Raw genomic sequence first — 16,129 nt, 5'->3', positions numbered from 1 at the left:
GTCACTGTGAATTCTCAATATGAGGTCCAAAGAGCTGGCCATGTAGGTAACATCAGTCAGTAAGCTGAGAAGCCAAAACAAACCCCCCAGAGAGACAGCAGAAACACCAGGAGTGGTCAATTCAACCATTTGGTAGATTCTTAAAGAGAAGGAACACACTGGTGAACTCAGAAACACCAGAAGGTCTGGACAACCACAGAAAACAACTGTGCTGGATGATTGTAGAATTCTGTCCTTGGTGAAGAAGAACCCTGTGGCAACATTTAGCCAGACCAAGACCACTCTCCAAGTGGTACGCCTATCATTGACAGTCTATAATCAAGAGAAGACTTCATGAAAGTAAAGGCAGAGGGTTTACCACAAGGTGCAAACCACTAAAAAACCTTAAGCAGCAAAGGAAGGACAGATTAGATTTTGTCAGTAAACAAGCCTGCCCTGTTCTGGAACAATTTTCTTTGGACAAAGGAAACTAAAATGAATATGTAGTAGAATGTTGGAAAGATAATAGTTTGGAGAAGAGAAGAAATGGCCCATGAATACCATGAATATCATTTGTGAAACATGGTGGAGGCAGAGTTATAGCCTGTTCAGTCACTGGTGTTTATTGATGATATGACTACTGGCAGAAGTAGCAGGATGAATTCTGATGTGTACAGTGTGGCTATCCTAGCTGCTCAGATTCGGCCAAATGCTGCAAAACTGATAGGACGACTCTTCACAGTACAGATGGACAAAGAGCCAAAACATACCGTGACAGCAAACCAAGTGCTTTTCAAGTGGAAGATTCCACAATGGCCAAGTCAATGAACAGACCTCAACTCAACTGGACTCGCACTTCACTTACTGAAGACAAAACTGATGGCAGAAAGTCCAACGAACCAGCAGCGCCTGAAGAGACCTGCAGTAAAGGCCTGGCAAAGCATCAGTAGGGTGGGAACACAACGCTTGGAGAAACAAAGTATGGAAAATGATCATTATATTTATGATTATGGTAGTTTGTCCAAATAGTTTTGAGTCCCTGAAAATGGGGGACCCATGTATAAAAATGCCTGTCTTTTCTAAACGAGTTGTATTTTTGTTAAACCTGTTGAATTAAAGCTGAAAGTCTACACTTCAATCACATGATTGCTTTGTTTCAAATCCATTGTAGTGGTGCACAGAGCCAAAATTTTGAAAATTGTGTCACTGTCCAAATACATATGGACCTGACTGTATGATTGAATATTGGAATTGAGCAGCAGTGTGAACGTAGCCGGAGATGTCTCCATTCTTGAGTGATATTGTGGTATCTCGCAGTGCATTTAGCAAATTAGAATGTTTGTAATTGTATCTTACCTGAGAATTTGTACAACATGCTGAGCCTGTACTCTGTGAAGAGCACCAAACTGAATCAACTGCCATGATAAGGAAAGTGGTCGACAACTCGGAGAGTTTCACTGGTGATGGTTAAAGCAGGAGCTGAGCTACCTGGCCAGGGGCATCTTGGTGGATGATCTTATCTCATGGGGATAGATTGAGGATCATGTGAGACTTGAAAAAAGGTTCAAAGTAGACAGGAATTCTTTAAAAACATCAGCATCAGAAATGGTTCTGTATGGGGTGTTATATGAAATGAAGATTGATTGATTTATAAAATAGAGCTGTTCCTAAAACATCTTTCCAAATCGGTTTCTCCAAACAGTTTAACGGATGCTCTACTTGAGGTGAATTAGAAAGTTAACCCTCAGGAGTGTCCACATGGAGTTGAGCAGATCAGATTAGCTGGCATATTTTTGGATAACATTGGTTCTCCTTTTAACACTTTTCCACCAAAATAAAATTAAACATGATAAGATAGGGGCAGCACGGTGGTGCAGTGGGTAGCGCTGCTGTCTCGCAGTTAGGAGACCCGGGTTCACTTCCCGGGTCCTTCCTGCGTGGAGTTTGCATGTTCTCCCTGTGTCTGTGTGGGTTTCCTCCAGGTGCTCTGGTTTCCACCCACAGTCCAGACATGCAGGTTAGGTGTATTGGTAATCCCAGATTGTCCCTAGTGTGTGCTTGGTGTGTGTGGCACCCTGCCTGGGGTTTGTTTCGTGCCTTGCGCCCTGTGTTGGCTGGGATTGGCTCCAGCAGACCCCCTTGACCCTGTAGTTAGGATATAGCAGGTTGGATGATGGATGATAAGATAGATAATCCAAATTGACTGAATGCTGTTGTGTAGAACAAGTGACGTGATAAAAAAACTATTCTAAAATCAGAAGAAAGTTGATCAGGAATGAGAAGCGGCACGGAGGACAGTAGTATCACCTAAAATCTACACGGTGGGCAATAAAACCCAATACATCTGTGTGTCATGGCTGGAGATACTGAACGGTATTTTGTAAAACCGATGTCTGTGAACTGACAAGAAATGTTTTGTGAGCACCAGGAGATAGAAGTTGGAGAGAAATTGGTCAAAGCCAGGAGATCAAAAGGCACGCAGGCAAAAATCATAGCTGAAAAAAATATATATAAAAAAAACTATTTTAAGTGAGACAATCTTATTCAAAAATGCACTAAAATGTAAAAATATACATTTTTTTTTCTTGTACTAAGATTTTATTGGTTTTATGTGACTAAAAATAAAATCGTTGGGTGCCCATAAAAGAATTACTTTAATTCAATTAAAATGCATAGATACGCTAAAGTGAAATTTCTAACCAGCTTAACTATGGAAAGAAAATGACACATCATATAAAAGTAAATTAATGTATGTAGGATTATGGTAATAATTGGAAAAATGTTCAAATTGTAAGAGTTATTTTTTTTGAAAAATTTAAGGAATCTTTGCATTTTAATTGAATTAAATTAACTGTTTTATGGGCACCCCAAAATGTTATTTTTAGTCAAATATGACCAACAAAATCTTAGTACAGGTTGACATTCAAAAATCCGGCAACCTCCAGACCTGAGGAGTGCCGGATTTTCAAAATGCCTTATTTTGGATGGTTATATATGCTGTGTACATTTAACAGAAAATGACTACCTGTACAGACCTTTAAAGAAAGAAAATAAACACTAAATGAAAAGCAAATGAAATGTTAATGTTCACCAACTAAATAAAACAGTTCTACAAAATTTTAATTAGCCCTGGCTTCTGGAACAAAACATTACTGAAACCAATCCAATGTAATTTCAGTGGTAACCCACCCCTTCTTGTTGGCACAGTAATGGACAGGAGACTGTGTCATACTCTTGAAGGCTTTGGGTGTAAACTTTTCCCGATAACGAGCAACTTGCATCTATTGGTACCCGCAGCATTAGAGCAGCACATTACCGTGACGTGATCCTTCGAAACTTTAAACCCCGATGGCGATTCCGCATCATCAGTTGTTACAGTTCTTTTTGGCATATTGTACATCTCCAAAACAAGGCAGTCTCGTCAGCATTGTACAACTGTTCAGGACTTAAATGTTCATCACTAACTAACTTTGCAAATTCATCCACATATGCACTAGCCGCATCTTTGTCTGCTGAACGTTTTTTCCCCACACAACCGCACAAAACTGTAGGCCATGTCGCGACTTGAAACGATGCAGCCAACCTTCTGAATATGCACACTTGTGTTGCAATCCCAGCTCTTCATGAGCCATTTTGGCTTGTTCCTTTAATAAATCACCAGGAATTTCCACACCTTCACTTACATGAAGATTAAACCAGGTTATCACCCTAAGGCCGGGTTTATTCTTCACGCGACGCGACGCGTGCTGCAGCGGACGATCCTGCTACGCAAGCGTTTTACTGTTTATACTTGCGCGTGTATTTTACGTACATCTTGGAGGAATCCAGCAGGTGGCAGTGCGAGATATTATCACGGGGAGAACAGGTTCGGCTGCTCTGTGTTGTGAATTGCCTGGAACACCCATTCAATTCCGATGACACCTTACCGCAATATCTCTGAAAAGGATGTTTAACCTCATCAAGGACTTTGTTAAATGGTGCGACTTAAACCACCTACAACTGAACACCAGCAAAACCAAGGAACTGGTGGTGGATTTTAGGAGACCCAGGCCCCTCATGGACCCCGTGATCATCAGAGGTGACTGTGTGCAGAGGGTGCAGACCTATAAATACCTAGGAGTGCAGCTGGACGATAAATTAGACTGGACTGCCAATACTGATTCTCTGTGCAAGAAAGGACAGAGCCGCCTGTACTTCCTTAGAAGACTGGCATCCTTCAACATCTGCAGTAAGATGCTGCAGATGTTCTATCAGATGGTTGTGGCGAGTGCCCTCTTCTACGCAGTGGTGTGCTGGGGAGGCAGCATTAAGAAGAAGGATGCCTCACGCCTGGACAAACTGGTGAGGAAGGCAGGCTCTATTGTTGGCATGGAGCTGGACGGTTTGACATCCGTAGCAGAGCAACAAGCACTCAGCAGGCTCCTATCAATTATGGAGAATCCACTACATCCATTAAACAGTGTCATCTCCAGACAGAGGAGCAGTTTCAGCGACAGACTGCTGTCACTGTCCTGCTCCACTGACAGACTGAGAAGATCATTCCTCCCCCAAACTATGCGACTCTTCAATTCCACCAGAGGGGGTAAACGTTGAACATTATTCAAGTTATTGTCTGTTTTTTACCTGCATTTTTTATTACTCTTTAATTTAATATTTTTTGCTGCTGGAGTATGTGAATTTCCCCCTGGGATTAATAAAGTATCTATCTATCTATCTATCTATCTATCTATCTATCTATCTATCTATCTATCTATCTATCTATCTATCTATCTATCTATCTATCTATCTGTTATATAGTGCCTTTTCTATCTATCTATCTATCTATCTATCTATCTATCTATCTATCTATCTATCTATCTATCTATCTATCTATCTATCTATCTATCTATCTATCTATCTATCTATCTGTTATATAGTGCCTTTTCTATCTATCTATCTATCTATCTATCTATCTATCTATCTATCTATCTATCTATCTATCTATCTATCTATCTATCTATCTATCTATCTATCTATCTATCTATCTATCTATCCAGGGATGTGTCCATTCCAGCTAGCATTGGGCACGAGGCTGAAACAATCCCTGGACGGGCATCAGCTCCTCGCAAGGTGAAAACAAGCACGCGAATACACTGGAGTCATTTTAGCGGCACCAAAACCCCAAATCTGCATATCTTTGGAAGGAAACCAAAGCACAGTGTGGAAACCCAGTAGGAAATACCAGCAACGTGACTGCCTGCTACCGCTCCGCCACTGTGTCACCCCCATGTGTGTAATTATTAACAGTATTCATTATTTAAACGAAATGTACGATTTATCTGTAAAATGTAACATACATACTTTAATGCATTTCATCATGAAAGTGATATCAAGTATAAATCTAAAGATTCTAAATTTGCAGAGAGTTGGAATATCATACATTTAATGTGTTCTGTGTTCTATTGCTGCTTGCCGCTGCTGTCAGGTCCAAGAAGCTCATAGCGATTAAAAACTGGGATGACATTTACGGCGGTCTGCTTTAATGATAAAGTAAGCTACGAGGTTAAAGTGAACATTTCGAGATTAAAGCTGAAATTTCCACTTTAATCACAAAATACACGTTTTCACCATGTCCTTAATTTTTTTTCTCTGTGGCTCAAATACAGTGCTGTGCATTATGTTGCTGTTGTGAAGTTGCAAAAAAAAAGACGGCACAAAAGATGGTACATGAGACTTTTAAAATGTATCATGCTATTACGATCAGGAATATGCAACGCTTGAATATAAAAGCACCACGAATGCATCTGTATGTTGGCATTTTGCTTCACCACATCGAACCATTCAATCAAACATCGATGCGCGCACATTGAACCTACTAGGATCTGCATAGCGGCTTTCTGTCACATGTAGATAGTAGCAGAGACTCTGACTTCACGTTCCGACTTTTATCTTACTTCACCCCCCCAAGTTTTGCTGGTACTGCAGCTCGCGCATGCGTCGTGTTAATTCCTGAGGACCTGCTCAGAGGATGCGTCAAATGAATGCGTGGCAGCCATGATGCGGGCGCGTACGCGTTCTGAGCGTGAAGTATAAACGAACCCGAATGCCACACAGTCCTCGACGCATTACACTTGGGTGATTTGACCGAAGTGACATTAGAAAGAGTGAAATTGAATCTACGATCTTAAAGTGAAACGTAACATTCATTTACGTTCAGTTCTCTTCACAAAATGAAACCTTAAACGTGTGAAGTACAGGAGATGTGTGTTTGTCTACTGGAGAATCGAACCTTCAATCTTTCTTAGAAAAGCCCAACACTTTATCCACTGAGCCAATATTGCGTAATCAATGAAAAAGAGTATTTTGCCAAATTTCTACAGAAATGATGAAAAAAAAACAGTTTGTGAACATTGGTCTTGGACCTTCAACCATTTGATTGAACATCTAACACGCTAACCACTTGACCAATGCTGTTTAATTATCATATTGAAGCAATTTGACAAAACATCAATATCAATTAATCAAAATAATTTTTTTTAAATTAATTTGTCTACATTGGTCTTGAACCTTCAACCGTTTGATCAGAAGTCCAACACACTAACTACTTGACCAACACCACTAATTCATATATATATATATATATATATATATATATATATATATATATATATATATATGTGTGTGTGTGTGTGTGTGTGTTGGCTAAAATATCCATCCATCCATCCATCCATTTTCCAACCCGCTGAATCCGAACACAGGGTCACGGGGTCTGCTGGAGCCAATCCCAGCCAACACAGGGCACAAGGCAGGAAACAATCCCGGGCAGGGTGCCAACCCACCACAGGACACACACAAGCACACCCACACACCAAGCACACACTAGGGCCAATTTAGAATCGCCAATCCACCTAACCTGCATGTCTTTGGACTGTGGGAGGAAACCGGAGCGCCCGGAGGAAACCCACGCAGACACGGGGAGAACATGCAAACTCCACGCAGGGAGGACCCGGGAAGCGAACCCAGGTCCCCAGATCACCCAACTGCGAGGCAGCAGCGCTACCCACTGCGCCACCGTGCCGCCTGCTAAAATATATATATATATATATATAAAATATATATACTGTATATAGGTGTAATCACTAAAAGTATAATATAAGGAACTGAGAAGTTGAAATTTGATGTAATTAATATACACATCCCCAGGTCAAAACTGATGAAATATTGTATTATCACCGCAGATCAGCATGCATGTAAAGTTTGAAGGAAATTGGTTCAGTAAAACTGAGGAAAAAATTAATTGGAAAATTTGACCCAGACAAATAGAGAGGGCAAGTTGAATAAAATCGTGTTAAAAAAAAAAAAACATAAGCACATAAAGGTCAAAGTCAAGAAAGTGAGACTGTAAGTTTGATGCAAAAGGACGTTAGCAAAGCAGTTTTGAATCTGCAATTCAGATGGGGAAAGTGAACTTTCAGCCAACTTTATACTTGGTGTGTCGCTAACCCATGGGCCATGACCTCTGACGTGAGCCTCTTCTGGGTTGGCCTGTGAAGGTTTGGGCTTGAATTTTGGAGGTCTCACATGTTTGGAACTTCAGATCACAAACAAGTGAACCTTGTTGAACCAGATGCTACACAATTTCTGCCATGTAATCTGCCTGCCCTCATCTGGTTTTGGGCCCAACAACCTCAAAATATTTCCCAATGGATGTGAAAGTCATTCTGAAATCATCTTCACCAGTGGCATCCTATTGCCATTTTGATATGACTAACACTAACACTAATCAGTATGTTTGACTGGTCACTTATTAGTCAAAAAAAAGTAAAGTAAAATTAGGTAAAATTATACAAGGACCACAAGAAGAAGAAGAGGAGTCTTCAAGTGGTAAGCAAGAGACAAGTCCTAAGTCAAAGTAATGATCAGAGCCAAAAACAAATCAGAAATTAAACCCAAAATCCAAACCTCACATGTAAGTCAATGCAAAGGTCTTAACCGTACCTAAAAGAGCCTTTGCATAAACAACAGAAAGACAGGGAAGGCCAGTGGTGCTATCTTTAATTTAAAGGAATCCAAAATCTTAGATGCTGTGTGGTGCCCACCTCCATTTTAAACAACGTGTCACACACCCGATTCTTGCTGAGATATGCTCTGGATAAGTGGGTATGGAAGATAGACAAATGGAGCGCATTGCCGATGAGAAAACCACAAAATGGCCTCGAAATGACACCATGAAAATAAAGTGAAATATGTATAAAATCTACAAAAACGATGGATTACAAGGAAACCTTCATCAAACGTTGACACCACCCCAGCCTCACAAAGACTAGCGATAAGGTGCCTAGCAAACTCTTTTGGTTGTTTGTATGATTGGGAAATCCGCCTGTGCTGAATTCTTGGTATGTGGTGTGTCCAGCAGGCGGCACTAACTCCATGTGAAGGAGTTATTTTCGTAGTCATGATGTGATACTTAAAGGGAAACTATATAAATATAATATAAAAAGGAGATACTCCTCCTTTAGTGATACGGCTATAAGAAATCACATAGGAGAAATAACTTAGCTTTGTTTAATGTCGGCTTACGCTGCATAACAGACGAAAGAAACCAATGGCAAGAACCCAGTCTGGGAGTGGGGGCCCATGGTGTAGAGCCTGTCGACATCGTCGGTGCAGTGAGAAGGAATTTTCAGGAAAAGGTGGTGGTATCTCCCATCCCTGTGTTGGCTACAAAGGTGTGCTTGGTAGTGTTCCAAGGCTTTATACGGTTTTCTCCACGTGTAGGGCCCCCACATGTAATTCCAAACAAGGCAACAATACTTAAATGAGGATACAATTCCATGCTGACGTGACAAATAAAAAATTAGTACACAGCAGCTCATAGTCTGACTGCACACTTTCCAGTTGTTCCAGTCTGTCTTATATCATACTGCTGGCCTAGCAGTTCAATGTGGTGAACCCCTGTGCTTAATCTGACTCTGTGTCAGCTCTGAAAATAAAGTTTTGTTTTTTTTTTAATTATTTGAGAGCAATATAATTAAAAAAACACAACTTTAAAAATAAAAATAAATGAACAAACAATGAAGATTCACTAATGTGTTTATATTGCGGTCTTGTATGTATGTTATCATCCAGTTGACGCTCAGAACGAGCCAACTCAATTTAATTTTAAAAGCAACAGGGGCGCAGTGGAGCTCAAACATAGAGAATGGTGGAAGTCACCTCCAGTTCGCCCCCTGGTGGTCATTCCGTGTGTCAACTGGATGATAACATGCATACAAGACCGCAAGATCACCCCCCACCCTACCCAAAAGGGGGTAGATTAGGGCTGATTTCACCCTACAGTATTTTAATTCGACCAATGAGAAACATGTGTACCAAGTGTCATGAAAACCGCTCCAGCCATTTGGAAGTGATGCTGGAACATACATACATACATACATATAAACACACACATTGACTTAATGAAACAGAACAAACTTTAAAAATCAATAGCCGATCGCACTGTATCTGATCGTGTTCAGCTCTGACGGGAAAGCGTTCCCTGCATGGGGAGAAAAGCACGAGGCAGTGATATTGCTGGCAATCAGCAGCTACCCTCTAAAACACAAGTACAGTGGTGTGAAAAACTATTTGCCCCCTTCCTGATTTCTTATTCTTTTGCATGTTTGTCACACAAAATGTTTCTGATCATCAAACACATTTAACCATTAGTCAAATATAACACAAGTAAACACAAAATGCAGTTTTTAAATGATGGTGTTTATTATTTAGGGAGAAAAAAAATCCAAACCTACATGGCTCTGTGTGAAAAAGTAATTGCCCCCTTGTTAAAAAATAACCTAACTGTGGTGTATCACACCTGAGTTCAATTTCCGTAGCCACCCCCAGGCCTGATTACTGCCACACCTGTTTCAATCATAAATCACTTAAATAGGAGCTGCCTGACACAGAGAAGTAGACCAAAAGCACCTCAAAAGCTAGACATCATGCCAAGATCCAAAGAAATTCAGGAACAAATGAGAACAGAAGTAATTGAGATCTATCAGTCTGGTAAAGGTTATAAAGCCATTTCTAAAGCTTTGGGACTCCAGCGAACCACAGTGAGAGCCATTATCCACAAATGGCAAAAACATGGAACAGTGGTGAACCTTCCCAGGAGTGGCCGGCCGACCAAAATTACCCCAAGAGCGCAGAGACGACTCATCTGAGAGGTCACAAACGACCCCAGGACAACGTCTAAAGAACTGCAGGCCTCACTTGCCTCAATTAAGGTCAGTGTTCACGACTCCACCATAAGAAAGAGACTGGGCAAAAACGGCCTGCATGGCAGATTTCCAAGACGCAAACCACTGTTAAGCAAAAAGAACATTAGGGCTCGTCTCAATTTTCCTAAGAAACATCTCAATCATTGCCAAGACTTTTGGGAAAATACCTTGTGGACTGATGAGTCAAAAGTTGAACTTTTTGGAAGGCAAATGTCCCGTTACATCTGGCGTAAAAGGAACACAGCATTTCAGAAAAAGAACATCATACCAACAGTAAAATATGGTGGTGGTAGTGTGATGGTCTGGGGTTGTTTTGCTGCTTCAGGACCTGGAAGGCTTGCTGTGATAGATGGAACCATGAATTCTACTGTCTACCAAAAAATCCTGAAGGAGAATGTCCGGCCATCTGTTCGTCAACTCAAGCTGAAGCGATCTTGGGTGCTGCAACAGGACAATGACCCAAAACACACCAGCAAATCCACCTCTGAATGGCTGAAGAAAAACAAAATGAAGACTTTGGAGTGGCCTAGTCAAAGTCCTGACCTGAATCCAATTGAGATGCTATGGCATGATCTTAAAAAGGCGGTTCATGCTAGAAAACCCTCAAATAAAGCTGAATTACAACAATTTTGCAAAGATGAGTGGGCCAAAATTCCTCCAGAGCGCTGTAAAAGACTCATTGCAAGTTATCGCAAACGCTTGATTGCAGTTATTGCTGCTAAGGGTGGCCCAACCAGTTATTAGGTTCAGGGGGCAATTACTTTTTCACACAGGTAGGTAGGTTTGGATTTTTTTTTCTCCCTAAATAATAAAAACCACCATTTACAAACTGCATTTTGTGTTTACTTGTGTTATATTTGACTAATGGTTAAATGTGTTTGATGATCAGAAACATTTTGTGTGACAAACATGCAAAAGAATAAGAAATCAGGAAGGGGGCAAATAGTTTTTCACACCACTGTAGCTCTGATCTCTCTCTCAAAAATGTCAAACGTTACTCCTTAACAATCTGTAGATGATAATGTCTGCTGAACAAACAGGTATCTCTAGCTAAGCGGAGGCAAGGTGCACTCCAACACGTGGCGAGATGTAGACTAACTCAAACAGAGCTGGCGAGTGAATGAGGAAGGCCCCACCCCCCTGCTCTTGGCCCACAGCCACTCTGTTGGATTTGCATAAATACATCGGCACCACAAGAGAACTCTGGTACTTAGCGCGATGAGAGAAGTCACAAAATCAACAAGAAAGTTCAAGCAAATTATAGACAAAAACCAGATCTAAATCCGTTAAGTAATTGTCTTGTGAAAAGCGGACAGACATAAAGCAGACAGACAGACAGAACGTGCTTAGATCACAAACTTTTTAAAACCATTTCTTAACGAGCACCTATGGGCCAAGGGTAACCTACATTCCAAAGTCCCAAGTCCTCATGGTTCGGGAGATTTCGTGATGATTGACTCAGTGGTATTTGGCTTATATATATATATATATATATATATATATATACTGTATATATATATATATATATATATATATATATATATATATATATATATATATATATATATATATATAAATAAATAAAATTCTTTTCGCATTTGAAATGGAAATTACGTATGACCACGTGATATGGAAATCACCTATGACCACAGAACATATTATAATACAGGAACTAATCATTTCGTTTGTGGACGCCATTTTTATATCGTCTTTACGAATTGTTATTATTTGTGTGCACCCCACGTCGTCCTCTCCCACCCCTCCTGCCTGGACTACAGCACTGAGCCGTCCGCCACCAAGCTCGTTCTGACAGAGAAGTTTTATTTATTCGTCCACGTGACTGTCGCTGAAACTGCCACATTGTAACTTTTTTTTAGTTGGCACTACTTGATAGTAAAAGAGATGAGGAAAACAGCATTGCGTCTTTCTACTTTTTAACTCCGCCGAGCTGTAAACAATGTGAAGACGAGACCGCGTTCAGCGGCGAGGCGTCGTGAGAACAAAGTGGACGCTGGGAGGCGCGGAATGTCGGGCTGCTCCGCCGAGTCGAGAGCTTCGCAGTTTCGGGCAGCGTCCTCTCTTCTCGCACTGTTTGTGACACTTCAAGTCCCCCGTTGGCTCCTGGGAGAGTGGAAATCTTTGTGAATGAGTGTAATCGGCACCATCGAAGCAGGACTCTGTTTGTAAATTGCCCTGCACAACTATTTACTGTCCCTTAAGGTGAGTTCGAGTCACTAAAACCCCACAACAGTCAAGGTTGCTTTTGTGATTAATTGTTTTAAAAAGTAAATCACAGGCATGTAGTGCAAGGTTGTCAGGCAAAAATGTGGACGATCACATAGAAAATGTAATTTCTATACCACAGCGGTCATGTAGCGCCTTTCACAAGGGATCTGCTACTTACCTGTTGTGTTACAGAGCCTTTAAAATGTAGTTTACCTGAAACCACTCCAGTAGTGCTCAATGTCTCTTTACTTCTTAAATGTTATTGTTTTACTGTTTAATAACTTATAGACTACATTTTATTTTTTCCCTTGCACTCAGTGAGCGAAGCCACTGGGTAATCAACTAGTATATATATATATATATATATATATATATATATATATATATATATATATATATATATATATATATATTCTAACTGTGTAAGCCGGATCCTAGAAAGTATTGAAATCGTTAGAACTACTCTGGGCATCTCTCTCCTAGGATTTGTGTTGCCGACATGCTTGCATCGTTTGTGCATTAGCAGCTAAGTGACTGTCTTTCTTTGGAGGTTTCCTTTTGTCAGTGTTCTGGCCTTGCTTGCATATCCTCGGAGCTGGAGCCCTTACCTCTCATTTCTGGGCCGGACAGACACACACACTTCCACGTGTAGACTTTTATATATACAGTATAAAATATATATATGGCTGTTCGAGTCACAAAGACAGAATGAGTCCTAAAAAAATAGTTGGGATGCCAACTCGGCCAAGTCTAAAAAATAGATCTTCTGATCAGTTGTCTCTTGTTGTCCCTAGTACCAAGTGTAAAACTAAGGGGGACAGGGCTTTTGCAGCTGCTGCTCCTCACCTGTGGAACTCTTTACCTCATCACATAAAGGAGTCGTCTACAATTGAACTGTTTAAAACAACATTAAAGACTCATTTCTATTCACTTGCATTCCATGACCTTCAGTAATACTGATGGTTTCCTCATTGTGATTATGTAACATTACTTCTATTTATTATTTATTTTATTTATGTTCATTTATTTTATTTCTATTTATGTTATTCATGTTAATTGTATGTTTTTCTTTAATTCTATAATTGTAAAGCACTTTGGCCACAGCATTCCGATGTTGTTTTAAATGTGCTATATCAGTAAAGTTGATATTGACAGTTGACAAGTCTACTGTATTTAATTTGAAAAGCAACAGGGCCGCGGTGGTGCTCAAACATAAAGAATGCTGGCAGTCACCTCCAATTCGCCCTCTGGTGGTCGTTCCGAGTGTCAAGTGGATGATAACATGCATACAAGACTGCAAGATCAACCCCCACCTTACCCAGAAGGGGGTGGGTTAGGGTTGATTTCACCCTACAGTATTTTAATTCGACCAATGAGAAATGTGTACCAAGTTTTATGAAAATCGATCCAGAAGTGATGCTGGAACATATAGTGACTTTTATATATAGAGATATCTGCACAGTGAGATATTACACTTATGCTTACATGTGATAATGGCAGTACAAGCGTCTTGAGGTCACTGAGTAGAGCCTGGCCAAACCCCATAGGCAGTCCCCTTGTGGTAACCAAGAGAATAGCACGTGTGTAAATATGCATACCAGTTCATGCAGATCTCTCCTGGCAATTTTCAGGATATGTGGACCACTGCCCCCCGTTGATCTGGGGTGCCAGACTGGTCCACATGGTTACTACAAGATGTTTCCTTTCTGGTTCCACTGAATTGCTGAGCTGGGTGCACTGGCTGGATGGGTTTCCTTGATGGTTTTTCTTTATAGCTAAACAGTTGAAGTGTGACTGGAAGCCATTTGCTTTGCAGCTTTCCCCAGTAGTTGAGTGGCCTATGAAGCCAATGACCAGTGTTGACTTGTCTCAATTCAGATGTATAGTGGCAAAGTAAAATTTGCGAACTCTTTAGAACTAACAGCATTTAATGTTTTCATGTGTCTTAAAATATGGTCTGATCTTCATCTAAGTTACAATAACGAGCAAACAAAACTAACAATGTACAAATTATGTCATTGTTCTTGTACATATTGAATACAACACTCAAACATTAACAGGTGGAAAACATCTGAGAACCCCTGACTTCACTGAAGCTGATTAGAGTGTGGAGTTAGCAAACCTGGAGTCCAACCAATGAAATGAGATTGGAGGTGTGGTTTAGAGCTACTCTGACCAATAAAAAAACACTAAAGTATTTAGAGATTGCTCTTCACATGAAACATCTGATGATCTGAAGCAAGCATCAAGAACTGTTATTTTGCCTACAGGTGGAAAAGGGTTACCAAGTCAAAGAGTTTAGATATTCATCAGTCCACAGTTAGACAAATTAGACTGTGGCTACTCTCCATAGAAGTGGATGCCATCCAAGGTGACTTGAAAGGCACAATTCAGAATGCTCATCGAGGTAAGAAAGACCACCAGAGTGACAGCTAAATGCTTGAAGGAATCGTTGGAAATTGTGAACATCTCGTTTCATGAGTCTATCATATGCAATACAATGAACAGGCCTGGTGACCATGGCAGGACAGCAAGGACGAAACCACTGCGGTCTAAAAAATAAAATATATCACTACATATCTGAAGTTTGTGAAGGACCACCTTGATGCTCCACAATACTAATGGGAAATGTTTGGTGGACTGGTGAGACTAAGGTTGATGATTTGACGCTGCTTTGTTGACCTGGGGCCTGGTACCATTTTCCAAGTTTATCACATATAATGTCAGGGTGGCCATCCACCAGCTGAAGCTCAGTAGAAGTCGGGTGAAGCAGCAGGACAAATGACCTTAAACATTGAAGTGAATCTCTCACAGAATGGCGTTAGAAATAGAAGACCTGCCTTTTGGGGTGGCCCAGTCAGAGGCCAGGCCATAACTCAATGGCTACACAAGGCTAAACTGAAATAGTTCTGTAACAAGGAAAGGCCCAAAATTGAGTTTACTGGTGTGTAGGCAATTGTCTGCTTAAAAGAAAACAAGTAAATATGGACGTGTGAACGAGTCTTTAGGGAACGATATTCCTTATTTTCCACCCCAAAAAAAAAAACCTTTAGAAATCCAACAGAAATAATACTCACCATTGTCAAATGACCTGTGAAACTAATTTTAGGGTAACTTCTGCAAAACAGTATGCAAATCGATACACCAGCCATATATACAAGTTAAGTCCAAAATGTCGGCGCCCACGAAAACCAAAATGGCATCTCTAAAAGACCTCAAACATTTTCAAAATTTTAACAATCACCTCTACTGCAAAATAATTTAAATGTGAATACTTTGTATTCCAAAGCTTCCAGAAATGTCACAAAGAACATACAAAAATCTTAAAGGAATCCCTAAAATCTTCAAGAAAAGCCAGAATCATAACGCTACTCCTTACCAGATGTCCACCTTTTCAGAGACAGGCTCATTACGGATCACTTCAGGTGCCATCCATGCCACCGTGCCAGCAAATGACATCTTGGTGCTTTTATCGCTTAGCTCTTTGGAAGTTCCAAAGTCTGAGATCTTGACAAGGTCATCGTAGGTGATCAGCATGCTGACAGGATAAGGGTTAAAACAAAAAGTGTGAAAAAGAGACAGAGAGAAGAGGAGAGAGTTTAGGACGGCACCATTGGAGGAGAAAAGGCAGAGGATCAGGGGATGAAGCAGAGTCATTTATTGGGCCAAAGGTTTGTTACCAA

At 40.6% G+C, this 16,129-nt stretch overlaps 1 protein-coding gene across 2 annotated transcripts in view; it reads right to left on the bottom strand.

Moving 5' to 3' along the window:
• map3k12 (mitogen-activated protein kinase kinase kinase 12) overlaps nucleotides 1–16,129 on the bottom strand; it is a 215,929-nt gene that overhangs the window by 42,182 nt on the left and 157,618 nt on the right. For both annotated transcript variants that reach the window (XM_028798492.2, XM_051924338.1), the window contains exon 5: nucleotides 15,826–15,984. In XM_028798492.2, the coding sequence (XP_028654325.2) occupies nucleotides 15,826–15,984 (159 nt within the window). The remainder of the gene's footprint in view (nucleotides 1–15,825; nucleotides 15,985–16,129) is intronic.

Source organism: Erpetoichthys calabaricus, chromosome 3 (genome assembly GCF_900747795.2).
Source record: "Erpetoichthys calabaricus chromosome 3, fErpCal1.3, whole genome shotgun sequence".
NCBI classification, from domain to species: domain Eukaryota; kingdom Metazoa; phylum Chordata; class Cladistia; order Polypteriformes; family Polypteridae; genus Erpetoichthys; species Erpetoichthys calabaricus.
The sequence above is the reverse complement of the archived record's forward strand: the minus strand, read 5'-3'. Positions and strand labels throughout refer to the sequence as shown.